Below are 26,910 nucleotides of genomic sequence, written 5' to 3'. Positions count from 1 at the left end.
ATGAATTGACGGCTCTTAACTCTGTATGTCTTAGAACGAAAAGTTCATGCTAGGAAGGCAGTGCAACAGGTGCGCCAGCCCAAAATATCCAAGAAACTACTCGCCTCTTAGGAGTCGTATTAGGGAAGAAAAAAGAAAGAACTGAAATGACATTGTGCAAAGCAAATGCTGACTTGGTTTTATTAAATCATTAGAATAACATTGATATTCAGGACTATACAAGGCTTCACACAATAGAGGATATGTTTCTGGGTCCCGCTATGGAGCTCCTAGAAGCAATGCCTGCCCTCAGGCAAGGCCTCTCCGTGTGTGATTAGGAGACATGCCTTTCCTCCTGAGTGTCTCGTGTGCAGCTGGGCTACAGAAGGAATCATACCCAGTAGGCAGCCAGAACCATCCAGCCTTGATAACAGATCGCTAAACTTTGTTTCCCATCTTTTGAACTTGAAATTGTGCAGTGGCAAATTTAAAAGTAAATGACCTAACGGAGGGATGCTAGCCTAGAGCCCCTCAGCTAGGAAGGCTCATGGGGGCCTGGCAGTGTGCTTCGCTGAAAACAAAGTGCCAGCACTGTTCTAGTTCCAAGCTTCTCAAAACCGTGCCCACAGCTGACTGGCCCTCGTCTTGACTGCCAGGTTTTCTACTTCCCATTTCTCCTGGACACTGTCTGGATTCCCTGCCACCCCTGATCCAGAGGTGGGATCTGAGGGAGGGCCTTGCTGCCTCATGGGGTTAGTTCCCCATCCTGGGGGCCCTCCCCCTTGTTAAGTGAGCTAGCAGCCAGTGTGAACGGAAGCCAAGAAATGCATCATCAGGGCAGCAAATCACCAGGAACCAGCAGTTTTCTCAAGAGGATTTCTGTGGTTCAGTTATACAGTGTTTGTGTACTGCAAACAAGGGAGAGGAGACAGTTTCTACTGCCCAAGGCAGCAGGTGAGGCTTACGTGGGCCGTGGCTCCAGAGGCAAGGTGCCTGGTGCAGGCTCTGGCCCTGGTTTCTGTTTCTCCAGCACAGTGTAGGTGGCCCATCTACAAGGGAGATGATCCCTAATGCCTCCAGCCCCCCGGACAGAGCACAGTTTCCACTCGATGGTATTCAGCTGCTGGCCAATGAGGGGTAACCTAACATTACAGAATGTTTTCAAAAGGCCTCTTTCAGTCTTGGGTGTCCATTTCCATTTTCATCCCATTTCAATCATTTATTAGACTTGAATATGTACACATCCCAAAGCAACATACTCAGGTGGGTGTACACAGGATTGGCAGATCAGGAGACCACACCACACAGAATTCTAAGGCCAAATAGGGACCTGATTGCTGACTTCAGTACAGCTCGTAGTGACTGAAATCAGACAGCAACATAGAAAGATATCAACATTACTTGCTGGGGAAAAAAGTGACCAAATGGGATAAAGCCAAATGCATATGCTAGAGGACTGTGTGTGCTCACCGGGCAGGTGCCAAACGAAAACCCTGCCGAGGCGGCTGAACACCCGCGAACACCCAGGAAAGGAGAACCACGGTGAGCTGTAGGCTCCTTACGCTATTCGAACGAGTGTAGAGATCTGTTTTCAATGGGAGCTTCTAGGTTCTCTGCAGCCCTGCCAGGGGACACACTGCTTCTGCACTTTCTGAGACACCTTTAGGTGGAAATTCTGACTCTGAGGACACGGGACAAGGGCTACACCCCTCTGTGCCCCACTGCTTCATCTCTAAGTTGGAGATCATCACTCAGCCTGCAGATGGAGGGGGATGATGATGTGGGGTGACTTTCCAATGCAGTGCCAGGTGCATCTGAATGGGTTAAGATCTGTGGTGGCATGAGTATTAATTAGTCGGGTTGGTCAAAGACGGTGGGGTTTGGGGAACACTTAGCAGCCCACATCTGAGTCCAGTGTGATGAATGTACCCTCCACACTCCCAGCACACAGGCTGCCATCAGTATTCTTCCTACAACCCCGGAGCTTCTCGGTCCAGTGCAGTACCCACCAGCCACAAAGGGCTACTGAAATTCAGATTCAGATGAATTACAATTGTAATTTCAGTTCTTCAGCCATACAGGGGGTATAGCTCAGTGGTAGAGCATTTGACTGCAGTTCTTCAGCCATACAGACAACATCTCAGGTGCCTGAGAGCCATATGTAATGACTGGTTACTGCACAGAACACAGAGCACTGCCATCCTCACAAGAAGGCCTTCAGCCTGGTCTTCCCAAAACGGGGCACAGTGCCTGGCTACTAACTGTGTGAGGACTGAGCAGCACTGATCAAGGCAAGAGATGACTTTAAAATCAATCCCTAGCTCAGCTGCTGCCTGCGCAGTACAAGCTCGCGGCAGAAAGGTCCATATTCCACAGCCGTTCCAGAACCTTCCTTCCCACCTGTCTCTGAGCCCTCTGGACTCAGATCACAGTGAGTCAAGCGGTTTCAAACCCCAAGGCCACCCTGAAGGTCGCCCCTCTTGCCAGTGCCTGAGGCCATTAATTTTGCCAAAACTCCTATTTCCACCACTCTTGTCTATGTCAGAATGTGAGGGGACAGCAGCCTCGCAGCTGCACACAGAAGGGGTAAGCTCTTTCTCCGTCCTTCTCCTGGGTGCCTGACGCCATCACAGAGCAGAGGGTGAAAGACAGGTGTGCTGGTACCTCTTTATCAAGGGGGGATGGGGATGAATAGCATTTGCTGATTTCCATGGTGTAAATATTGCTACCGTGGCCACCTTCATCCAGGTCACAAAACCCTGAAACTTTACCATTTTGCTCCTCCGAGCACCAGACCGTGCCCCTGATGGGCATGACGCAGGAGGGTCACTCTAGAGGAAGGCTTACTTCACGTACCTTATGTGAGCCAGGGAATGAGGTGTTCTCTTTGCATCTCACAGTAAAAGAACAGGAAAACCCACTCTACTTTTACAGATTATTATACAGTCATTATGTAACATGACAAAGAATTTCATGACCAAGTTAAAAAGCTCAGCAGAGCTTTCCTTGGAAAATATTCTAGAGTTTAAAAAGCCATCAACAGTAGAGAATGTGCAGGCGCTGGATAAAATTTCTGGACTCACCTTCCACCCTCCATTAAGCACAGAGATCCTGCTCTGTCAAGAATTCACCTGCGCTTGGGGTGGGGGTGGGGGTTTCCCAGTGGGCACAGGCATCTCATGTGCATTGTGGAGCCCACGACTTCGAATCCCAGTGACAGATGCTGCCTCCACACCCACATCGCACAGTGAGGCCACGGGCTTGCTACGGTGTGGGAGAGGAGGACAGAGCCAGGGAAGGCAACACTCCTGGACCGTGGCGAGGCTCCATGGGCCAACTTACGTTTCTTGAACTACACTGAAGGTATAAACTTTTTTGTGGGACTTCCCTTCACTAGTGAGTTTGTACAAACTGCATATCGCGTCCGTCAGACAAGCGGGCTGAAGTCGTTCCTCTGTGCACAGGAATTCCTGGGTCACCAACCCTAACCCCGTGCAGGAGCTTCCCAGTTATTTTTCATGTGATTCATTCATCTCACTTATATCGATTTCCAAAAAGCCTCAGCAGAGTGTTCTCAGCGTAGGGAAGTTACTGGATCTCAGAGAGCCCCAATTTCATCTTGTACCAGACAAGGCTACCAAAAGCTTAAAGACAATGTCTGCAAAACTACTAGCAGAAAACAGCACACAGCGGGCACCGAGGAAAGGCCATGTCCTAGTATGAGCATTTCAGAGGACGCATTCCGTAAAGGAGGTAGCTGTGCAAAAAGTATTCAAAATCACGCCTTTCAGTCCCTTATAAAAACATTCAGGCAGTTCACAAACATCGCTCGCTTTATGCAGGGAGGGCAGCATTTGGTCACTGCTGGTATGAACACCTGCTTACTTCAGAGCTCTCAGCATTATGCTTGTCTCTTTCCGGGAAGTTCAGGGTCACACAGGCTGCCTCACTAGGCCACTAATGTAGTCGCTGACGGCTGGGAACCAGGCGAACAGGGAACTGCATTAAAAAACCCCATTGCTTCGTGTAACAGCCGTAATTCCCCAGAGCAGCCAGGGGTGGCCGGGCAGGAGACCCTCTGACGCACTGGCTGCAGGTTCTAAGTGTGCACTCACCAGCGACTGCGACGGGCGCTGCACGAGGAGATGGTTATTTACTTCCAGGACTGCACTCCCACACTCTGAGTGTCTTTGTGCGTTTGGGGGTCAAGTGACAGCCTAATGAGAATCGGCAATGCAGAGAAGACCCGAAAACTACATGAGCAGCTTGACATGAGCTATCGTGCGTGACGGCAGGATCGGCTGTTGCCCGGAGTCAAGTAGCCTCTTTGGCCGGTCACATCTCTCCCCGTGTCAGAGGGGTGTTACCTGCCGGCGTGGCTGCTGGGAGAGGCAGCGAGAGAGGAGGACCTGGGCCATTCTGGGCTGTCAAATGTGATGGATGGGCAGAGATGAAACCTGGAAGCCAGAGGCTTTGCAGCTGTACTGAGAGCAAATGTGAGACCATCAGTTAAAAGCAGCGAAGCCTCAACAGCCCAAGGACCCCAGCAGCTTGCAGGCAGGCTATGAACCCGGTGATCTGGTCTCCCGCTCCTCCCTGCTATGGCTCCCGGGGTCCTGTCCAGCTGGTTCAACCTCCCCAAGAAAGAGTATTTCTCCGCGATGTGAGGTCCAGGGCACATGGGACTAGCAACAAGCCAAGGGAATCCCCCCTCGACCAGGGGCCCTTTGAGGACAGTGCTCACAGTGACTTTGAAGACAAAAGAGGTAGGAATAAAGAGCTGAGGGCAGCAACAAGTCCATGCAAACCCAGCAAGGAGTCCTGTGTTGTTGGCCCAGCTTTGCTTTCCTTTTAATCACTAAAGCAAGGGGGCTGAGCACACAGCAGGTGAAGGTATGTGCAGACACTCACATCTAGGGGGGGGAAAAATCAGCCTTTTGGGATCTATGGTTATTTGAAGACTTCAGCGTCACCTTTCGACCTGGCAGATGTTGGCACACTTTATCTATAAAAGGCCAGATAGTAAATATTTTTGGATTTGAAGGCCACACCGTCTCTCTTCCAACAATTCAGCTCTGCCGCTGTATCACGAAAGGAGCCATGGACAGTATGTGCACAGAAGAGAATGGCTCTCCTCTGTTCCCACAGAACTGCGCACAGAAAAGCCAAGGAGCCAGATCTGGGCCACAGGCAGGGTATGCTGACTTGTGCCACACGATCTTGTGAATGGGACCACATTTGCTCAACGGAAACCCGGGTCAGAGGATGGGTGCGGGACCGCCAGACAGAGGGACCATTCATGTGCCTGTTCAGAAGGCCTCTAACAAGAGTCTCCTGTGTGTTGAGCCCTGTGCCAGGCAAGGAGGGGCTACAAGTCACATGAGCTCAGGTCCCCCTCTGAAGCGTTCCCAGGTCACTGACAATCAGTTTGGCCAAGCCTCCACCTGACTGTTCATCCTCAGCCCACACAAACTTTGGCCTCCTGCCTGCAAACTCCAAGTGTGTTACCCACAGCTATGTAATTTGTACATATAATACATATATGACGGCGACAGCAGGTCTTGAAAACATGAGAAAGGTCTCACTTTCCCACCAGCACAAAGAAGAGGTCGTCACAGCACAGAATTGTGGGCCATGACTTGCTCTCACCCAGATACTGATGGCCCATGGACAGAAATGATACCCGTGCTTCATCTTCTATGACCCTGTATTGACAGATCACTCGGAATCGGACACCGTTCAGAAGGGCCCATCAGGGAAGCAGAAATGTCTCCGAAGTTTCCTTCACCACCTATGCCCTCAGAGCACAAACACTGCAACGCAATTACAGAGGAAGCGCAAAGGGACAGTTGAAGTCCCAGAGCAGAAAGACCCCCATGGAAACCCATGCCCTGCTGCGTCGGCAGCCAGGCCTCGAACACGGGAATCATCAAGGTCTCCGTGGGAGCTTGTGATGGAATTTCCCAGAGCCCGCCTGCTAGAGCAGAGCGAGAAGCTGGGCACAGTAAGGCAGGCCCGTCTCAGTGTGCCAGAGCACGCTCTGGAGGGATGCTGGGCTTGTTGTGGCCAGAACCCACCCACTGACTGAGATGGAAGTTTTCCACCTGCTTAGCTGGCATGGCCCCCTTTTGAAGAGGGGAGGTGGGTTGCGTTAGCGGTTCTGCACACAGCACTTTGGGTCTCTTCTGGGATGAAGGCCGTGTGCGGACTTCCCAGGCGTCTGGCACGATGCAGCACAGAAACGCAGGAGACTGTGAGCAGCAAAGGGAAAGCAGCACCCAGCACGGAGATCAGGAGCGAAAAGGTCCTCATTCCTGCCAAGGCCCTCCCGGCCCTCTCTGCGCTCCCTATCTGAACAGGATGAAAATGTCAGCACTTCATTTCCTAATCTTCTTGATAAATCAGTTTCGGTGTCTCTGCACATTTGTCGTCACTCAAACGTTCCAGCCGGCCGGCCGAGGTCTGCCTCCTGCTCACTTCGTTGTGCCATTTTCCAGGAGTGAGATCCAGGAGCGTAGCCGAGTGGAGCGACTGGGGCCCTGCAGTCAGCCGGTCCCGAGCTGGCAACTTTGCTCGGCCTCTCTCTCCCCTAGCTGTGCTTAGGCAAGGTGATTAACCTCTCCGAACTTCAGCTTGCGACTTGGTAAGGGAGCACTGAGCATACTGGCCTCATGGGTTTCTCAAACACAGAGGACAAGGCTCTCAGCCAAGGGCTGTCTTTGGTCTCAGCAACCCTCCTTCCAGGTTACTTTGTGACTGAGAAGGAGCCTTCCAGGTTCTCAGTGTGGGGAGGTGAAGCAAGGGGCAGGCCTAAACCTTTCAAGTGAGAGATCCTCCTGCTTTCTGATAAAGGCTGGTTTCGTTCTGAAAGCTACAAGGCAGGGGGATTACAAAGGGAGACATTAGCTCCATGTTCGTTTTCAGAGACGCGCATAGGCCAGGCAGATCCAGCATCGTGGGCAAGGCAGACTGCGGAGTCAGGAAACATGTTCCCCGGCTCCTCCTGGCCGGGCCTCTCCCAGCTCCCTGTTCCCCTAAGAAAGCAGGACAGTCCAGGGGACACAGGGGATCTCGCAGCTCCCTTCTGCTCTAAGAACAATTGCTCCAGAGAGGCCTCCCAACAGGGTGACTTCAGCCACTGCCTTATATAAAAGTTGACAGAGAGAGACACAGAATCAAGCAACAGAGCCCTGTCTGCGGGCGGCCTTCAGTAAGTGCGTCCAGGGATCCCGCCGCAGTGTTTTCTGTCTACTGACTCTATACTTCTCATCTCTTCACCTGCAACACCGGCTTGAACTGGTGTCTATCCTTCTCGGCGGTCATCCTTTGAACAGATTTCAGAAATACCTTTCCATTTTCTTTTTCTGCTGCAACCAATGGCTTTTATGTACTTGGGATCAAATATTCAAGTTTAAACCCTTAAGTGTAAGTTTTGTTTTGTGATTCTGCAATGGAGGCACAGATCACGTACCATCCAGCATTCTCTTCCCTTAACGCACAGGACCACAGTGAGTCTTTTGTACAGCTTATATTTACAGAACTTTATAAACACTTTTTTTTTAAGTTCTTCAAAAATAATAAGCTTTTCCACGCTTAATGTGAAAAATGGAGCAAATACATTTGTAAGAATATAAAACACATTCCAAATTCTTGCTCTGGGCTTCATGTGGGTATCACACCTACTTGAAAATGTAATTTAAATAATCTTCCTGTGCAGAATGACAAAACAGATTTCAAATATCTCCCTGGCCTTTTAAGTTGGTAGGTGAATGAATGCCTCACCACAGACTTCCTAGGCAATCCAGACCCGCATTTGCAGATAAAATGAGCAGTTCAAGGCATGACATGAACATTTATGGATTTGTATCCCAGAATTCGGGTTTATTTTTTTTTTTAAGAGATGAAATACATGTTCTCGTTTTCAAATCCAATACAAATTCTCCTAGGCTCTGCAAAAACGGCTTTAAGCTCTGTTGCCCACTGGATCTGTGGAAGAGTTCAGGGAAGTGGGCACTACACCCACGATGTCCATCTATTTTGAGCACCTCCAATAGGCAAACATTCTGCACGGTTTCACAGAATGCTCAAAATAACACTGAAGGTAGGGATTCTCTGCACCAGAAAAGTAAAGCCTGGCTCTGCATGGTGACATCCCCAAGGTCAGAAGGCTCTGAGAAATGGCAAAGGCAGACTTCCCAGCTCGATCTCTACTGGGCCCAAGTGCCCACCATCTCACCCTCGAAGAATGGCAAACCTGCTGTATCCACACAGAATTAAAAAGCAAGCATGTTCATTGCTACTGCACATCTGGATTTTTCCTTTAACTTGAAGGGACTAAGGGGTTCTTGTGTCCAGAGCTTGTGAGATCTTTACAAACTTATTTTCTGAAGAAAGCAGAAAGCACCTTTTAAAGGGATCCCAGTACTAAGGCATGTTTTCAAGGATTCATAATCAGTAAGAGGAATGTCCTCTGTGAGGTAATTTAGGAAAAAAAAAAAAATCAGAACCATTGATCTTGAAGTTCAGGGACCTGAGTGGCAAGCACAAAATCTATCCGTAGGCAACATCCCTGGAGAGGACTCTTCAAGGCCTTAAGGTACCATCTGTCACATCAGTGGCTCAGTGAGTGACTGCTGGGTGCCGGGTGCCCCACTGGCTCTGCTTTCCTCAAATACATGGCTAAATTCACATGAACCACAAGTTGGAGGAAAAAGTTTTCAATGCAACAAAAACAAGCATGCATGTATTCTAAAGGTCACATCTGAAAGGACATTTATGAGAGTCGAGGTCCTGGGCATCAAAAATGGAGTCAGTTTTTTCTCTCGACATCTCATTGGTTAGGGCACTAAACTATCTGCCCAGATCAAAGCCTCATAATTGGACCTCAAGAATCTTATAAATGATGACACCAAAAGTTAAAGATTTTATCTTCAACTGCAAGAGCTCTGAAGCGATTGTTTAAAAAACAAAGCAGCACAAGGTCAGACTTTCAAGACAATGCAGATGCTTCAAAAACAGTAAGTTCTGATTCAAAATTAACTGTTCTAAAAAAAAAAAAATAAAAAACAGATCAAAAGAAACCGTACATCAAACATGAAGGGCTCCATGGATATTTATGATCAGAAGTACCAGCAAATGCACACAAATGCTTTCAGATTAAAACCTCTGGAAGTCAGACTCTATGGAAGAGAACTAGCATGGCAGAGCACGGCAAGCCAGAACGAGTTCTGCTTTAGGACAACATACCCAGATCCCTATTCTCATTTTAGCTCGGTAGCCACTGCCACCATAATTCATTTTCATCAATATTCAATAAATTATCGCTTAAGCTTTATCTGTCTTCCAGGAAAACAAGTTAATCAACTCAGCCTCAGCTCAGCCCTAAAAAGTTGTTTTCCTTATTAAAAGCTACTCCTGGTGCCCTTTGGGGTGAGGGACTTGTTTGTCATCATGGTTACCATTTTGCAACTTAGGAATGTAAGAAGGCTTTGCCCTGTCTGTAACATAACCAGGCAGTCCACGCACAAAATAAAAATTACTATCTTCCCCAGTTTCTACCTATGATGATTTTATATCATGGAAATATGATGATAAGACTCTAAAGAGAGAAGGCCTGCCCTAATAATAGTGTTTATCTCTGTGTCTGTCTCTGTCCAAGTCTGCGTGTATTTCTGACAGTAATAATAATGGATATGTAATAATAATAATAGTAATAATAGTAATATATTCCTAGTTCTTTGTCACGCGGGGCGCTGTGTAAAGGGAAGTGAGCAGGAAGGTGAAGCAGAGCCTTAGGGAGAGGAGGGAGGCCCTGCGGGGTGCAGCAGAGCGCCAAGGGAGAAGCAAGGGACACCAGCTGGCCCCCAGGGTCTCCTGCATGCTTAAAGCGTCACGCCGGCTGCCATGAGCCTCCACTGGCCACCACTCTGTTTCTCTTTAGAAGGAGAAAAAGCATTGCAAGCTTCCCTACAAGCCACAGCCTCCTGAGAATTATAGGGTCACCACACTGGGGGAGCTGCTTGGCCAGTAAACTTGAATTGGTCAACACCATGTAAAGAAAGCACCTGCATTCATTATTAATCAGGTGTTTGTTTCACACGGACATTCCGTCACTAGGACTGCTTCTGAGATAAAGAAGACACACTTCCCGGGGATGAGGAGGGGCTGGCGGAGCAGCGGGCTGAGCCATTTATTTTAATATCTGGGTGCGGGAAGCAGAAGCTGACTGACCTTTTCCACTTGTTGGGAAATTTAAGACAGGATAATGTTAATACTTTGAGACAGATGCTCTCACCTGATCTAGCTGGAAGCCGCGCAAAGCTGACCGTCCTATTTTCATTTTGGAAGCACAGGGTATGAGGTCAGTTAACCCAGCAGGAGCTCATCCAGATTCTTCATTCATTCATTCCCCTATTGCCTCATTTTCTCACTCATTATCCAACGTGAGCCCTGAACGTTCATCAAGGACAGACAGACAAAAATATCTGCCCCCGTGGTGCTGACATTATGGGGGGAAGGGGGTGGACCTGAAAGCAAAATAATGACTAAAATGTATGGCACGTTCCACCTGATAAATCCTGTGGAAAGGCTGAAAGCAGAGAGGCACAGTACTCACTTTCCAAGAGTCACGCAAGAAACAGGTTATTTACGATGGACACCTCAAGCCCTCTGCTCCACGGAAAGTGCTTGTGAACTCAGAGCCAGGACTGGGCAGATAAATCTGGGGCCACCAAGATACTCTCAGTCACGTGGGACAGAAACACCTCATCACACCATCATAATCCACTGAAAAACGGCTGCAAAAGAGCCACCAGCACAGTGCTGGGAACCTGCCAGCAGCCTATGAGGGAACAGAGCATCTGGGCCAGAACAAGACGTGCGTTTGAATGAGCGCAGAAACTGTCCCCAGAAATAGATCTACATCTCTCCTAGGTCAGCAAAGAAGCAGCTCCTTCCTATTGGAAACATATGTCCTCTAGATGCTCGGTGTCTTGCGGGCAAGGACTGTTTTAGTCACCCAAGCAACTTCTCCCTGGAACAGGCCCAGCGCCAGGCTGACGCCGAGGAAGAGCTCCATGAGCTGTGACCATGCAACCAGGCTGCAGGCCGGCTTGCTGTCCGGGCGCATCTGTGGCCAAACCCGTTAAGGTCTCACAACCAGAAGATGAAGCAGAAATAAGCAGGATTCGGTCATAGGATGTGTTTACTAAGATGACACGGGGCTCGCATGGGGAGCTGCTCCTTCAAGGATCAACGTCTCCACTCCCAGCTCTGGGGAACAGGCTGTGAACAACGTTGAGAACTTTACCCTGTGGAATCTGAGAAAAAAGAAAGAGGCTCACAGGAGAAGAAAAAAAAAAAACCCACAAGACGTAATCGACAGAAAGACAAACCACAAGAGACTCTTAACCATAGGAAAGAAACTGGGGGCTGCTGGAGGGGCAGGGCTAGGAGATGGGGTGACGGGCACGAAGAGGGGCACAGGATAGAATGAGCACTGGGTGTGATACATGAGACTCATCAATCACTGACCTCCACCTCTGAAACGAGTAATAATACATTATATGTTAATTGAATCTGAAAAAATAAAGAGATCAACTTATACATATTTATTAACTTAAAAGTGTTTATACTTACTCGCTGTAATTTTGATTAAGGGAGAAAACATTTCATCAGTTGAAAGTACAGAAAGGCAATATTTATATATAAATAAATACCCCTATTTAAACAGTAAAAGATATTTCAAAGTAGCAAGAAGGAAGGAAGGAAGGAAGGAAGGAAGGAAGGGAAGGAAAGACAGAGAAGGAGAGGGGAGGAGAGGAGAGGAGCGGAGTGAAGGAAGGACGGGGGAGGAAGGAAGAAATGAAGGTGGAGACAAATGGGAAGAAAGAATCACCCCATCTATGTGCTGTGCTATAAAAACATCATTTCTTAGTAATCTGTCTGACCACAGCACACTTTCCAACAAGCCAAAATGGTGTTGGGGTTCCCAGGCTCCAGGGACTTCAGAGCTATCCTGCCACTCCACTAGAGAGTGCTACATAATCTAACCATCAGCTTAATAATAGGAGATCGCTCCTCCCTTCTAGCGTGAAATTCCAAAAATAGATCTCCTTTAGGGGAGTCAGCCGGGACAACTCTATTTTTTACACAAGGGATGCTTGGAACATACACATTCGTATTCTGGAGGATCACATGAGTGTGTGTGGAACAGAAGAGTTTGATGTAATTCAATGTCAACGAGACCTCTTTTCTCCAAAAAGAAGCCCTAGATGAACAGAGGAAACCAGCAGTGTAATGGGACTGGCCTTACTGCCAGAACTAGTATCTACAAGCAAAAGAGCAGAAGAAGAGAGAAACCACGGTAATATAATAACTAATGACTGCTGGTTAAAATTCTCAAAATACAAATAATTTGGTGATTATGCCATATTCAAGATACTGAACAGAAGGCATGGATATGGGTCTTCCTGAGTTTTATTTAAACCAGGTTAAGAGCCACCAGATCTGAGATCAATCCAACCCTCATAGATCTGCTGAATCCAAGTTACTTTCCCAATTAATTTTGTTACTTGTCTTCCACTCATCAGGGCACGTAGCCACAGTTTTTATGGCCACCCCTCCTGTGACTGGCATGCAGGTCGTTGGCGGGGTAAACAGAGGACACTGCTGCGTACCAAGACAACATCGACTGGCAGATATTGTGGCAGAGGAATGGAACTTGGAGCTGCCTGAAGGCACCTGGGGCACAGTTGACTGTGCCACTCCTCTGAAACCCAGGAAGGCTTCCAACCAGTCAGCCCTCTCAGACACCCAGAAGGCAAGGGAAAACGGGTTCCACAAAGACCTGGGGCAATTGATTTTGCATTCTTTAAAACACCACTCACTTTCTAAAAGACACAAAATGCTTAGCCAGCGGGGCGTCCCAGGCCACTGATGAGCAGAGGACTGCTCAGCCTAACATAGTAAGATGGCCACTGGCTAACAGACAGCTCCTCTCAGCTTCTGGGGAAGAGGGAACAGGTCATACCATTGCTCGTTGAAGCCAGCACTGCCTCTTTTTCATCAACGGACGACCTTGGGAGTTGGGTTTGGAAAATCAACTTCAAGTTCTTTTAACACTAAATTAAATTGGATGTTCCCCAAATTCTGGCATTTAGTAGCTTAGATGCAAAACAGAGATACAGTTCAGTTTGCATGGACATACAGGGAAAGTCTAAATTCACTTTCATTATGGAACAGCTAATATGGGAAGTAACTGTACTTTCAGAGTATAATCTGGCAAATTCCTAGGGAGAACTCAGCCTTAGGAGTAAGCCAAAACCACTGCTAGGGGTGGTCTTAAAACATAGTAGGGGGTCACTGAAAACAGCTGCCTTTGACTACTTTTTGAAGTTTAGTTTCTCCCAACAATAGTTGTGGTATCACTTTATGCCTCTAATTAAAGTCACTTTGAGACTATTAAATGAAAAAGCCTTTTAAGATGCTGACATAAGTGATGGCTCAGTTATCATGAAGGGGACAGCTGGAGCGCAAACCTGGGCTAAAATGTGGTAGAAAAAACACTTCTTGGCATCCAGTGAGAAAGCCAAAAGAACAAGAAGGATCAAAACAAGAATAAATTAAGCAAGTGCATAAAATCATCACTGATGGTAGAGAGCATGCAATTTTCTCTTCTACAGCAACCACCATCTCTAGCTAAGGCCCTAATACAGACCTCGGAGCTAAGTCCACGTGACCAATCAGATACTCTAGGTGATGCGCGTGTCTTGAAGACCGCAATTAAAGGACCATGCCCTGGGCTTAGCATCACCTAAGACACCATCTGTTTGCACGACAGAAATTCTGAACTTATTGAAAATCACCTGCCATTGAAAAGACCAGCAGTGCAGACCAGGGTCTCATGCACGGTGTGCCAATGCGGGACTCCAGGGGACAGGCCCACAGCACGCTGTGCGCCAATGCACTTGCAACATTAGTTCAGAGAATGCTTTTCTGAAGTCAAAAACCACCTATAGTCACCCAGGAATGAAAGAAGGAAATTTTCAACTGGGAAATTAAGATCTTAAGGAGAAAATTGGGTTGTGGGATGTGGCAGGAGGAACAGCATGGAGAGAGTCAATCCAATAATCTGGTGCTAGTAGTTTTGGCTAAATACTATAGGATTAATTTCTACTTGCCAACCATTCTTCTCCGAGATGGAGAAGGACTTTGCTGGACTTTGCTTCCGATAACAGGCACAGTGAGAGGTTTTGTTTTGTGTTCCTTTCCTGACCTTTTAACCAAACAATTAATTTTGGGGACGGGGGGTGTTGGGAGGGGGTCGGAGTTGTTTGTCCTGCCTCTCAGGCCTTATCTTCAAGGTCTCAGAGACACTGAGCAGCTTGGGTATTTGGCCAGGAAGAAAGCTTTCAGTGACCTTTCTGTGACATTTCTCAGCACCTTTTCCTACCACCTGGGGCCTTGCTATCTTAGATCGCCCTGGGACGCATTCTCAAGAAAGCAGATGCTGTCTGTCAGCGACACCCCTGCTCTTCAGCCACTGCCCCCCAGGGCAGAGCTCAGGCTGACACCGCAGCCATCCTTCCTTCCGCATCCCCACATCTTTGTTATAAAAGCTCGGCCATGTGCCTTAACTTCTTTGTTGCCGTTGTTGTTGATTCTACTTTCCATCACCTCTTGTTGTTGCTCTGCTACAGGAATGACCAAAGACTTGCAAACCCCAGATTCAGCACCATTCTTCTCCTTTTTATATAAGCAAACGAACGTATACATTTGAAAAGGATAACTAAAAATGGGAGCAGATTACTGCAGAAGCCTGGGGTACTGGAGAAACTGGTGAACTACACCCAGAGGTAACCTGGAGAATTCTAGGCCACTCCAGAAAGGAGGTCCCAGTGTTGTGTTTGGATGGGGGTGCCCCAACTAGAGTTCCACACTGTCTTCTATAAAGGACGCTCATCTTGCTTTCTGTAGAGTAGAGCAAGGTCTTATAAAGAAATCCACAAAACAGAGGTGGAAATGGCTCCACACCTGGACTGTACCAGAACCACGTAAATTTCACTTGTCCTCATCCCTCTGTCTGGACAAATCCAGAGCAACACTTCCCTCCTCCATTGTTTTCACAACGTCCATGCTCTTTACATCCCTATTCATCTCATAACTCGTGTCTAGTCTCCTTTAGCTTTCAGTGAAGCCCTCCAAGATCATAAATGTCAAAAGGGCATCAAGCAAGGAGAGGCTGCAGATTCTGGAGTCCGTTCCTCAGTCAGAACTGTGTTCTAGAGTGATGGGAGCAAGAGAATCAAGGGAACAGAAGAGAAAAAGGTCTGAAGCGAATGCAATAGGTTGGTGCTGTTCTTGGTGCTGAATATTATGTTCTTTCCTAGTCTCAGACATTGCTAAGAGCAGAGAATACTGGCCAATGGCAACTAACTGCAGTGGACAATAGTGAGTGCTACAAAGATCAGTGTATTAAAAAAAAAAAAAAAGTAGTTACAATGAGCATGCCTATCATAGGGTACAAAGGGGCTCCTACTGGGAAAAAAAGTGGGACCAGAGCTTTTTACAATGTATACTTTTCACTTGCTTTTTGTACTTGGTAGGAATTTTTTCATCAGATTTGTCTATTACTGAACTTCAATACGAGAACCCAAAGAGTGGACTGTATTAGCTGGTCACATTACTGTTAACCAAATACTCTGTGTACTGGGCACTCTGACAGACAGAGAATTATAAACCCATATAAGGTATAACTCCTCAAAACAAAAAGAAAGAGAGCTTTACAAAGATAGTAAGTAACTTGCAAGATGGAAAACTTAAAATTTTTGATCAAGACATTCTTCCTCTGCAGCTTTTACATCAATAATCTTAGCTCTCTCTTCTCCAAACGTAGAGTCACCGAAGATCTCTAGCCCTGCTGTCACTAGAGAAGCATCTGGTCCAGCAGTTCAAAGAGTCTGGACTGCTCCTCTCCATGGCAGTGGGAATTATAATCATTCCAAGTATTGGTTTTATGACTTGCTTCCAAGTGAGAAGGAAAAATTAGGGAAATTCCATAACAGCACTTTGTGTTCCCTGTCCTATAGAAAGAATTTATCGGTTTCATCTATATTTAGAGAACACATTCATTCAGATGCTGTAACACAATTATTAATGTGACCATAAAATTATCAGTGAAGCCAAACCCTACAGCTTGAAAGCTCCAAGGACAATTAGATGGATTATCAAAGCAGTAAGCACAGTGGATTACACGGCTTAAGCCCTCTACTGAAAACACCCTCATGCTTAATAAAATTTTTGCAGGCATACCTTGATTGACGTTAGCTGCTGGAGGCGGCCCATGACTTAACCCCATGACACAAGGGCAACACTTTCAATTTTATTCACAAATGAATTTGCCACTGACCTCTCCTTCTATAAACTGCCTTCATGGACTCCAAACACTTAAATTCTTTAAACAAAAGAAAGGTCCTTTAAAAAAAAAAATCTCAGGAACATAAGGGTTTTTTTCTAAGAAAAGTTCATGGCAATGAGATCCTGAAAATACCTCGCAGACACAGGGGAAATAGGACTGACTGCCTGTTTCTCTTTTAAATTAGCTAACAACCAGTGCGCACAGATATGTCTCCATACAAAGCAGGCGCGATGACTCATTTGCTTCTTATCAATAGACATCAGCCAAACCATCCTGTATCTCAGGACTGAGTAAATTGGGTTTTGTTGTAAATAAAAAGCAAGAGAATGGAAATTGGATGAAAGTGATGTTGAGGCATGGGTCAGAGAAAGTCAAAAAGTGTTTTCCACGTCTCTGTTTCATCCAAGTATACGACAAAGTCTAGAGTGGCTTTCCCATTAAATTTAAAATAATGTCCAAGGTGTTTCCCATTTTACATGATCTAATCTCATCTCCTCCCCAGTTCCTATATGCAACATCTGTTCTAGCCACACTGGCCTTTTTCTCTGTCAGGCGAACGTACCAGTATCATTCCCACTGCAGGATGTTCACAGGCGACGGTCCCCTTGCTTACACCACTCAACCCTGGGTCTTCAGATGACTCCTTCTTTATTATCATCAAGGTCCCACCTCAGAATCCATGTCCTCAGTGTGCTAGCAAGCTAAAGCCACCTCTTCACAGCCATTAACACATGTTATCATGTGTTAATCATCCATACATCCATCCATGCGTTCACCCACTGCCTGCCTGCCTTGGCCACTCTACTGCAAGCCTTGTGAGGACAAGGACTTTGTCTTTTTCAAAAATGTCTCCTTGGTAGCAAACTAATCTAACACCAAATAAGCACTTAATAACTATTTGCTTACTGACTGTAACAGTGTTTTTAAAAAATGTGTGTGTGCTTAAGAAGGGGATAAGAGTAGAGTCCTTTCAGAAAATGCTTTAAGAAAGCATAACCGAAAAATGCCAAGGTCCTGGAAGAGAGTCCTCAAGTGCATTTCTGATACCTGAAGCCCTTGTCCTGGCATTGCTGGACTCACTGACTATCCCAAGCTGCCAATTACTCGGAATGCAGAACACCCTTCCCAAGGTAGAAGGAAGGCATCACAGAGAATCGATCAACAGCCTGGGGTCTAAGAATAATGAGATCCTGGAGGTGAAATGTTACTCTATTTTCCTTTTTAAAACGAGGATACCATAATTAATTTGAGGGCCCAAGGCTTTAATGTGAGACACTTGGGAACTGTACAATACTGGGCAATTAAGGGGTGCTGGTGTTGATGAGGCTTGATCAGAATTTTTCCTGGGGTCTAAGACAGGAAGGTTCTACAAGCTTGGAATTCGTATTTTCCTCAGAACCCAGAAAGACTGCCCCTCAGATGAGGGCTAAGAAATGTCCCTGATTCTGCCTGCTTTCTTTTAAAAGCCTCACCTCTGCCATGTGCCTAGCTCCTATAAACAGCCACCCTGGCTGGTGGTTAGCATATGCTCGTGCAACACAAAAGCAGAACAGTACCTCAACTGCACCCCAATCTAAGAGTGTGACGACACGTTCCACATCACCTGTGTCACTGCTAGGACACGGGCTCAAGTGTTGCACAATATTGTACGGAATGACGTCAGTGAGACATGACCTTAGGGCAAGCGCTAGCAGAATATGGTTAATGGAGAAAGTCCCTTTAGATACACATCAGGCATGGAAGAATGGAGATGGTTGACATCATGACACGGGGGAACCCTGGAATGGGTCTGACTGATCTGGAGCCAGGTGGGAAGGTTCATGAGGAATATACGGGTGGGGTCTGTCAAAAGGAAAAGCCTAAGTAAGAAAGTGGCCATGTCCGGGGAGGAGGAGGGAGAGCTTGTGATGCACACGGGCTCTCGACTGCTCCTCTCTACAGACTAAGCCAAGGGGAGAGTAAAATACCAAACCCACACAGCCAAGGAGCCCCACAAAAAGTGAGGCTGGATAAAGGTCAGCACCCACGCAGCCACACCACCATTTCAGGCCTTGCCCCAATGCACTGCGGTCACAGGCAATGATCAGCAGCACTTTGGGGCAGAATACGGCCACTTGATTAATAAGTAAAATACACAGAATTCAAAGGGCAAGTCCCCAGTTTACCAAAGCTCACTGAGACAACATGACATTGAGTGGGAAATCTTTTAGTCAAATGTTTATGTAACACAAAATACAGAGAGGAAAACAAAAGTTATTTTCAATTCAAAATCCACGATACACACAAGAGCAGTTTACATAGCAAAAGTGATAAAAATATTGACTATCGACGTTGACGGAAAACCTTCTGTGCATACTCTTCCCACGTTGAGTGATTCTATGAACGTAAATTTACCCCCTAAGTATATATAAGCCAATTTAGATGGAAGCTTTTCTTCTGTCACAAATTTAACAGGCTGTGGTTATCATGTTTGCCCCCTGGGTACCAAGGAATATTCGGAAAAACTACACCTGGCTGTTAAAAATATCAGAGAAGAAAGGTCAGCTGAAGTTATTACAAGAAATGGCAGGAAAGCACTGCTAATGCCAATTCCTTGAGGTGACCAGGCCAAGAAATAGTCAAGGCCTGGTCAAGAAAATCCTGCTTATCAACCTTTGAGTCAACCTTCCACAGTACGCTCCCAAAAAATACTCTAATTTTTTTTTTTTTTAAGAGGACTAGAGTTACCAATCTGGCCACACACACCCCAAAAAAACACAAAACTGTGTGGCCTCATTGGGCAGACAGATCTCACAGATGATCCAGGCAGACAAGGGCAGTGGAAGGCAAGACAGCAAAACTGGATACTCTACCACAAGACTGAGTAAACTGCTTTCTCTCTGAAGCCAGAGAATAAATGGAATCTGGAAACCAAGAAGCAGAATGGAAGATGCCACATAGATACTTAGGAAAAACTGTTCACAATTTCTTTACTCTCAAAATCCTTATGGACGTTGTAATTTAAATCTCATTAATTTACAGTTTCCACATATTGTTATTCTGTCTTCTTTCTTTCCCAACCATTTAAAATGGAAACTCCATTCTTAGCTTGCTGGGCAAAATCAGACCGAGGATTGCAGACTTGTACTCCAGCAGGCCAAGAGGCTGTGGGGCAAAGTGAAGCCATGCAGTCCGCATATCGGGCAATGGTTTTCCCTCCATGTTTCTTTCAAAAGCTGTAAACATAAAGCTGCATTGAAACACCCCCAATTCTCTTTTAGCAAAATCAGATTATCTCCTTCACCCAGTAGCTTATGTTCACATTCTGGATTTATTTTAGCTATCATCTTAGCTATAGACGTTGCAGTGGTTTTGTATGATAAATGCAGACAGGAGCCAAATGGGAAACACACAGGAATCAGTTTCCATTACCATGACAAGCAATGGCATTGGGAAAGCTCTGTAAGAGCCAGTGACCACCAGCCACCACTTGTAATGCTCTCCTGTTCTTATCTTGTAGGCTTTCATATCGGACGGGGCAAGACACAGCTAATTGTGACACATGCAGGAACAGTGCATGTATTATCTATAGGTATGTGAACCTCCTCCTCCCACTTTTCTATTATGAGTGACAAATGACGTTTACCCACGAATTTAAGAATCATCGGGGGCCATGCTGGGATGATTATATCAGACACAAAGTAAAGGGCCTTACTTGACCATAACTCTCAGCTCCTTCTAAATACTCAACCCCAGGTGTACAATCCCAGGATGAGGGAGAGCTTGAACTCACTCATCCTGCAAATACATCTTGGTGGTTTCAAAACTTGGTGTAAGTTTGATGGTTGCTCCCTCAGAATCGCCCGCCGCGAGCACTGTACTGTGTGTTCGCACAAGACCAGAAAGTGGACCCCTGCAGATGGTATAAATCAAAGACTGTAAACCACACTGGATGTGCCAGGCATACTGTGGAAGAACCCAGGCTGCTTGCACCAGTATGCCATTAATTTCCTTAGGAACCCACACAGATCGTGGCTCTGGCATCCCTTGGGACATCATCCCTTCTGGAATCCGTACCGCGGTTCATCACGTTTTTTTAATTTAAAGTTTGTTTAGGATATTCACAGCAACAAGAAGAGAGCAGAAACTTTCAACGGGGAAAATCTATGTTAGGCTTCTCAGGGAAATTTAGAATTTTCGGATGTCGTCACAACCTTCCGGGAGGTTATTCTCGGTTTTCTTTTCGGAAATCTAATTTTTGCAAACAAGATGCGAGAGTAGTAAGAGATGTTACGATATAGTTCAGTGTTGAAACTAAAGCCTACAGGACAATTTTAGTGGACTTCCCAAATTATCCAAAACAATTCTCACTGCACAGTTATGTATCCTGTCCCCTCCTCCGCTCCACACCCCCACCGCAAATACACCCTCTACAAAGTTCTTCAAAGTCACCATCCTTTCATCAAAAAGGAGGAGACAGGGAGATCGTGTAAATGTCTTCCATGTAGCAAAAAAGCTTGAATCCACACCCTCCTGGGCCCATCACACATCTCCAGCCAAGGCAGAACATCCCACATGGGACTCAGACTCTTTTAAAAGCAGAGTTGAATCACATGGTAACCTTCTCTGGGGCCAGGCAGGAGAACCCAAAGGCAGACACAAGCAGCGGGTGTCAGCCTAGCACTTCCTTACTCCAGACGTTCACAAAGGTCAATTTGGCCTGAAAGGGGACATCTGGCAAGGTCCGAAGGGAGACGTTTTCAGCTGCCACAATGAGAGAGGTGCCCAGGCATTGAGTAGGTACAGGCCAGGGATGCCACTAACATCCTATAAAGCAGAGGCTAGCCCCGCAACAAGAATCATTGAATTCATCGAGGTTGACAAAGCCGGCCCTGCTAGAACCATCGCCAGGTTAAGGTCTCTAAAAGCATGCCAAGCTGCCTGATTGTCCTCCCACTTTTAACAAAGAAGAGGTGGAAAGCAAGCCCCCCGGCAAATTTTGTTTGTCAGGAACTCCCACAAATGGCAAATTACCTCCTCAGAGACCATGCCTTTGCAGGGAGGTTTGGTTCGAGGGAATATTTTCACTACAATCACACTGTGGAAGAGAATTTAGAATCAACAGTGAAGGGATGTAACTCGGCCATTTTCCCTTTGCTAATGTTAGTCATTAGGAAAAGAAGCGAGGAGTGTCGAGCGCCCGGCATCTAGCCTCACTGTCCGGCCTCTGTTAGGTTGGGAGCTAGGGTTCACCCAGTCTCTGGGTACAGCAGAGCAGGAGTGAGCAAGCTTTCCAGAGAAGGTTCAGAGTGAGCCTGACGAGCACAAACCCTTTAACAGTTTGTGGGTGATGGAAAAAAGAATTTATTAGGGCACTCTCCAGTGTAACTGAAGTAATTTAAGTAAATTTAGCTCTAAATCCAGAAGTAACTTACATTAAAAGTGATATTAAAAGTGATTTAACAAGCCCGTGAAGGACAGAAATTTGTCTTCTTCAGGAATTAGCTTGGAGTGGTTGCTATTTAGAATTGGCTCAACCAGCTTCTGCACGAATCCCCGTACACCAGCTACTGGCCCACTTTCTGAAAGAACCGTGAGTGTCTCAGCATCACAGGAAATTGCCAAAATTAACCAAGACTCACCAGTGAGAGGGACTGGGCAACTGGGATCACTATGGTTACCTCCTACAAAATGGGGGAAACACCCTTCCACTCACAGAGACCTTTATCATCAGGGATGTGACCCCAGGGATGGCTAGGCCCTGGGGTGCTTCTTCAGGGGCACATGACAGGACCCTCCAGAGCCAGGCACACCCCCTCCCTAAGCCCTCCCTCTAAAAGAGCCAAGCATCCCTGGAGAGGTGGTGCTACAAAAACTGGAATGTTAGCTTGCTTTTTGGGGAAAGTGTCTTAAAATCTCTCCCTTCAGAGTGAGAGCAACACTAATTCCCCAGCCCCCGAACTTGTGCTGCAAACACATTATTTTAGGAGGTCTCAGGAGCAACAGTTCAGCTGGACCCCCACAGTGTCCAGACCACCAGCTGCTAGTATGCAGCTCAGTGCCCCTACCTAGGTGAACACACACAGCTCACCAGGCTCCCAATCTTTCCAATCTTCCTCTCATTTTACATTAGAAATCATGGCAATTTAACTGTTGCTAACCTGCACAAGGTTACAGGTCACAAGGTTACAGGTCACAAAAGAAAAATGTGACACTGTGTGCCCTGGTTACTGAGGTTGGACCAGAGTTCTCCGAGCTCCAGCTCCGTGGATGCTAAGACAAGTAAAGCTCACTGCTAGTCAGCTAACCCAAACCCAGTCAAAAGGGAACTCATGCACTTAACCTGTTAACTGAATCTGAATCGTATAAATTGAGATCTTCCGTGTGGCTGATTTAAAGGTATGCTAGACTTTTGAGGGGGGCAGCCCAGATGCCTTCTGTGAACGTGGGCCTCATGCTCGAGCTCCTAGTGATTACCCATGAACCACCATGTGAGGGATCTGAGTTCACAGCACTTCTAGATCCTGATCTGCCCCTAGCTTTTCCACACTTGCTATCTGGCCACTCCCTACTCTGTCCAAAGCAGGTAACTCACAGAAGGAATTCTCTCTTGCCCAAGTGCTATTAAACTGGTTTATGCAATATTCAAACGAATCACATCATTCGGATGCGGGGTACAAGTGGCATGAATTTGTACATTCGCAACACAACATCCTCTCGGTGAGCACACAGCTGCAGAGGACAACCAGAGGGCTATGGATCATTCACCAGGAGTGACAGCTTGTGTGGGCATCAGTAACATCCCGGGGGGATGCACATGGTGACTAACCCCAGACAGCCGTTAAGGGGGCTCCCATCACACTGTCTGAATACCAAAGACTAATAGAACAGGACAAAAGGTAATTGGTCTGGTTCCTGGGAGCCTCGCATCTCTCTGGGTCTTTCATGATGGCTGGCCATTGTGGACACACCTAACTTCCCCATGGTAGGATTCCCTTTCATCAAAAGAGAAAGGCCAGCACAGGGGAATTCGGCCAGGTGACTTCTCGGTTTCAGGTCAGCCCTAGGATTTGATCCTCAAAGGCCAAATGCTTCATGAAGAATAGAGGTTTCTTTGGTAGAAAAGCACTCAGAACTCAGTCCTTTTGCAGGACAAATCACCTGCTCCGGAGCCTGCAGCAAGGCACGTGGGCAGCCCCGGCATCTCAGAAGTGAGCCAAAGAAAGTGTCCAGATTTCAGAGGCCTTATGACTTAGGTCCGTGTCTTCTCACCAAAGAAACGTGCAAGCAAGTCCTCCTTCAGTTCCCGCATACAACAGAGGGAGGGTCCTATCACCAAGGGCGAGTTAGCTCAAGATCATGGTCCTTGGTTCCAAACATGGCTCTGGCCCCCAAGCCCTCGGACACCAGAGCCTGCGCCTTGGACCTCGGCACGATCCCACAATCCCGAGGAGTCCCCGTACCACCATCACAGCCGCTGTCCTTGTCTTACCTGCGGGATGCCTCAAGTACCTCGGGACTGAACAGGTTAAAGGAGTTTCAAAAAATAAAGAAATTTTAAATCCCAAAACACTGTGCATATCCCAGAAACTGGGAGCACGTAAGAGGCCATCAGAGCTGCCGCACCAACATGCTGCAGTTCATCATACTTGTTCGCTGGCGGAGAGAGCCCTGGAGCTCAATGAATTTGACCTCGCCTGTCTTGCAGGTATACAGTGATTTTCACTCGAAACCCAATTACCCTCTCTGAGCAGCATAAGAATCCACCGTGTTTCCAGTACTGCTTGGCCCAGGGAGATGTAAAGGGTGCCATGTTCAAGGCCTGGTTTCCTGTGGTTTGACCAACACAGTCCTGTAATAAATGTGTACCTTGGCCAGGGGCGGCGGTACCGATTTCTCGTTAAAAAAAATAAGTCTGTCATGGAAATATACAGCACTTGGAAGAAACATTAAAAGGACAAAAGGTCTTGAAGCAATTTCGGGGAACAAGTCTGCCAGCACCAGAAGCCAGAGGTTGGCAACATCCGCCTACCCAAGCCAGGCACCCCAGAGGTTCGGCCGCACCCCCACTCTGGCTCTTTGGCAGAGTGTCCCCGTGAGGCAGCACGGAGGGATCAGAGAGGGCCCTTCCAGCTCTCAAAGCTCGCTGACTGGGTGATTTACAAGTGATTTAGTGCAGCAGTGAGTCTGAGCTTCCACAGAAAGTAGACACGGTGGGAGAAGCAAGGGCAGGCACAAGGCATTCCTCAACCAAGGACCGTCATTCCTGCATCGGCAAATCGATTTATACAACCGTTCCTGGGCAACAAACTGATCGCCTGCTCCCTCGTCCACTGAAACCTCAAACCTCAAAAGTAGTATTTCCCATAACCGGGAATTTGGAGGTGCTTGTCGGGATTCCATTTTTTCCCCAAGACGACATCCCTTGGATTGTGATGTGGACCAACTGGGAAATTCTAATGAAGACCATCTCAGCATGAAAAAAAGATGAAGAGAGATCCAACTTTCAGTTTTCTGTAGTAAAACTTCCCTGGCTAATCATCCGTATTTCCTGCCACAATACTCTGTAATTATTTCAGACAGTGTTTTATGGATAAATTACTAATGGAATGTTTGCTCATAAGCAGCTAAGATCCTTTGCGCCCAGCCCGTCTGGGTTAATTCTCTTGTCAGACGAATCTGATGAGTCATGGTTCTGATGACTCACCTTTGTTCAGATTGTGGTTCAGAAAGGAACAATGAAATATACGATTTCCCTCCTTTACTGAAGTGGTTAATTTGTAAAATAACACCACCACAAAATGGCTTGAATTCAGATTCATGCATTTTTATGAAAATAGCATGTGCTAACCTTGGTTCAAAGGCTTGTGGGAATGAAAGCAAGGTCTGAAAGGCAATAATGATGCCGATTCAGATTCACTAAATAGAATCTTCACCAGAATTTTAAATTCTCCTGTAAGTGTTCGAATGCGAGAATGTGAGAAGGGCTGAGGCTGCTGTTCCCCCAGGACAATACTGCCCATACCTGCTCCTTTTCCATACATCAAGGCCACCACACACCTAGCCTCCAGGGCACTAATTACATAGTGGACCAGTAATGGGGCATTTTCTGGATGGACAGAAATGCGGAGGGCCTGCTTTGTTTTTAAAACCACTGAGGGAGGGACCCTGCAGAAGACCATGTTGTCTGTGTCCTATTTTTGTCATTTGATGGGATCCACTGATGGTCAAGCACGGGCAGGATTTCCAACACCCACTCTGGACGAAATACCCGAGTCCCCTTCCATGTGGTGCTTATATGCATTTCGACAGCACGCACTTCCAGCGGGACTCCTAGGAAATGACGGGCTTTGCCCCAGGCACCGGGAGATGGGAAGGAGTCTATAATGGGGTTGAAGAGAACCCTGCATACACCCCCTACACGAAGACTGTACTAGAACAGAGCTCTGAAGCAAAGTGTACCACAGACACAAGGACAAAAGACAGAGAAGGAGAAGCTGAAGGAAGCAGGGATGCTTGACCTGTGACTGGGCCGACTCCCAGGAGGCAGGACCGTCTTGGAAGGACAGCATGCTGGGGAGGGTTCAGATGTGTGCTCTAGAGCCCAGTCCCCACGCTAGACAGTCGGAAACCAGATAGGAACTAGGCAGAGAAACAGCCAGAGCTTGCCCAAGAGTAGATGGAGAGGCCTCCCTGCACGTGTACAGTCATCTCTATAGCAGCTGGAAACTTTCTAGTACTTGCGATCTCTGAGTGTTCATCCAGTAGGAAGTTCCTTAATTCTGCACCTCCGTTTCCCAAATGACTGGAGGATTTCAGGGAAGAGGAGTCCGTGAACCTTCTAGGAGACGGAAGGAGGAATTCCCAGAATAAGCAGGCGGCATCTTCTCAGACCGGCCTTGGCAATTCATATCATCACCAAGAAAAGCACAAAATATAAGGACACAAAGATGCCAGATAAAATCGTGCATGGAAACTGTAGCTAGCGATTCCAGGGTACGGCGCTAGCCGCAGAGAGCTGTTGCGGGGGACGCGGAATCAGCGCAGCCACCAGGACCGAAAGCCTCCTGACTAATGAAGTCTTATTGTTAAGAGAGGTAATTGCATTTGTATGCAGAAATGGTGCCAAGTCTAGCCTGTCCAGAGCCCACTTGGAGCGGGATCTCTGCAGCCTTTGTCATTTAGTGATTATCTCTTAGTGGAAGTGCTCTTTCCAGTCCTGCTCTAATTACCACCACTTGTGCATATTAAGTTCTTTAACAACATGAACTGATGTGGAGGAAATTAGCCTTTTGTCTAATATTTAGTGCTCCGTTCTTAGTATTCACCATGAACGACGGGCCGCGCGGAAGAGGACAGCGAGGAGTCGAGGGACGACACCTTACATGGTGGTTCTGGCGTAAGGAAGCATTGTTTTAATAAAGTAAATTAAAAGCCAGAACAAAAGATTAAACAGACCTCTCACTTCTCCTTGAAAATTCCCAAAGCCAACAACCAAAGTTTTTTTTTTATTCCATTAGAACTTTATAAACATA

General features: G+C 46.9%; 2 protein-coding genes across 6 annotated transcripts in view; one reads left to right on the top strand and one right to left on the bottom strand.

Moving 5' to 3' along the window:
- The window catches only part of DOCK1 (dedicator of cytokinesis 1), a 490,751-nt gene that overhangs the window by 257,507 nt on the left and 206,334 nt on the right, over positions 1–26,910 (bottom strand). The gene's annotated exons all lie outside the window — the stretch shown is intronic.
- Positions 1–26,910, top strand: part of INSYN2A (inhibitory synaptic factor 2A) — a 55,720-nt gene that overhangs the window by 19,922 nt on the left and 8,888 nt on the right. The window contains exon 3 of one of the 2 annotated variants that reach the window (XM_059395958.1): positions 19,896–19,967. The exons of the other annotated variant lie outside the window; for it this stretch is intronic. Within the exon in view, the coding sequence (XP_059251941.1) occupies positions 19,896–19,967 (72 nt within the window). The remainder of the gene's footprint in view (positions 1–19,895; positions 19,968–26,910) is intronic. 2 annotated transcript variants of the gene reach the window in all.

Source organism: Mustela nigripes, chromosome 4, assembly GCF_022355385.1.
Source record: "Mustela nigripes isolate SB6536 chromosome 4, MUSNIG.SB6536, whole genome shotgun sequence".
NCBI lineage: Eukaryota > Metazoa > Chordata > Mammalia > Carnivora > Mustelidae > Mustela > Mustela nigripes.
The sequence above is the reverse complement of the archived record's forward strand: the minus strand, read 5'-3'. Positions and strand labels throughout refer to the sequence as shown.